Below are 1,614 nucleotides of genomic sequence, written 5' to 3'. Positions count from 1 at the left end.
GACTCCATGTAACAGAAAAGAACTGTCCCATAGAGATTTCTAGGCTATAATCTTTTTTTTTTAATTGTTACTGTGATTTGGTTGGAAGTTTACAGAGCAAATTCATTTTCCATACAGCAATTCACATACACTTTGTCTCATGACATTGATTGCAGTTTCCCACAGTGCATCAGCTCTCTTCCCACTTCCTCCCCATAGTCACCTCTTCCCTGTGTCCATCCCTCCATGTACTCCTGCCTCCTGAGCTGTCTCCTTGTGCATAAGCAGCCCTTCTGTTCTTCCATGATTGATCTCTCCAGGGAGTGTATCTACCTAATGTAAATGTTCATCTCATATGCCTGTCTTGTTTGGCTGGAGACCATAGGAATGGGTTCAGTTCAAGGACTGTGCTTTTTTACTTGTCAACTTTGGGCTTGTCAGCCTCAGCAGCCAACAGCTAGCTGTCTTAGGGAAGAAAAGCCTCCAGTTTCAGGAGGCAGAGCTGAAGCCCAAAGTGGAGAGGCTTTCACCCAGCCCCTAGAGCCTGGCCCTTTGAACTCAGACTTAAAGCCTTCAAACTCGTAAGAGAATAAACTCCTGTTTGTTAAAGTCATCCCATTGTGGTATATTCCTCAGAGCGGCACTCGGTAACCAGAACATTTCTTTTACAACAAAAAGAAGATTATGATAAATTTTGCAATCGACAGGGTTTTGTCTACAGGTAGGGCAGAACCAGAGTTCCAGGTCAGAGCAAGCACGAGTGCAGAGTCACCTTGGGGGGACCATATAAAGGCGGGGGGTTGTGGTTACACTGTGGCCCTGGTGAATGTCATTTAATCCTGGTTGCTGCTTGTTTCTCATCCTGCAGTGTGGGCCAAACTGAAACTGCAGAAGGCTTCAGAGCGATGGCAGCCCGACACTGAGGTGGGTGCTAATGTAGGGGATTGGGATCTGGGAGCATCAAATGACAGATCGGTTTCACCATGTGGAAGGGAAGAGGAGATGGTCTCTTGATCATGGTGGTAACTAGCATAATGTGGCAGTATCAGTAATGTGGCTTTTGACATGTAAGCCTAATTCATTTCTGACATTTAATTTGTCCTACTATAAATCTGTGTCTTAAAATATGTTGTATTCTCCTGAAAATTTTTACACTAGTAAGTAGGAGTACCCAATCTTTAGTCCTACCACAGGGTTTTGTTCATAAGGCAAGAAGTGAGGAGCCCTTACTGTGCATTACATCTCCTTTGAGGAGACCATCTAATGAGAGGTGATTCTGCTAGAGGTGGGGAGGCTTCCTTGTTGGTCTTAAGAATAATCTCTGTCCCATAGAGATTTCTAGGATATAATCTAGCAACTCCCCCCAAGTTCTACAGTGTTGGGCAACTGGTTCCCTTCCTCTTAGGTGAGTGGTTCTCAGCATTTCTTTTTTTAAGCAGCAAACCCTTTTGTAGACAGACTGTGATGTGAAACTGCAATATAGAAACTAGAATAAAGCAGAGCTTCTCTGTGGGAACCCTCAGTCTTTTTGGCTTCCCTATCAACCTGTGCAGTGTCCTCTTAGGCAGAAACTTGAAAATGCTTTGAAAACTTGTCTTAGATCAGCCTATCTTAACTAACATTTCTCATCTGAAA

At 43.9% G+C, this 1,614-nt stretch overlaps 1 protein-coding gene across 1 annotated transcript in view; it reads left to right on the top strand.

Moving 5' to 3' along the window:
- Positions 1 to 1,614, top strand: part of SF3A3 (splicing factor 3a subunit 3) — a 72,328-nt gene that overhangs the window by 45,140 nt on the left and 25,574 nt on the right. Inside the window, exons 16-17 of the mRNA XM_007947666.2 lie at positions 848 to 903; positions 1,312 to 1,384. Of these exons, the coding sequence (XP_007945857.1) occupies positions 848 to 903; positions 1,312 to 1,384 (129 nt within the window). The remainder of the gene's footprint in view (positions 1 to 847; positions 904 to 1,311; positions 1,385 to 1,614) is intronic.

The sequence above is a fragment of the Orycteropus afer genome, unplaced genomic scaffold (assembly GCF_000298275.1).
Source record: "Orycteropus afer afer isolate SDZICR_OR568_19922 unplaced genomic scaffold, OryAfe1.0 scaffold00192, whole genome shotgun sequence".
Taxonomy (NCBI): Eukaryota; Metazoa; Chordata; class Mammalia; order Tubulidentata; family Orycteropodidae; genus Orycteropus; species Orycteropus afer.
This window is presented reverse-complemented; position numbering and strand designations above follow the sequence as displayed.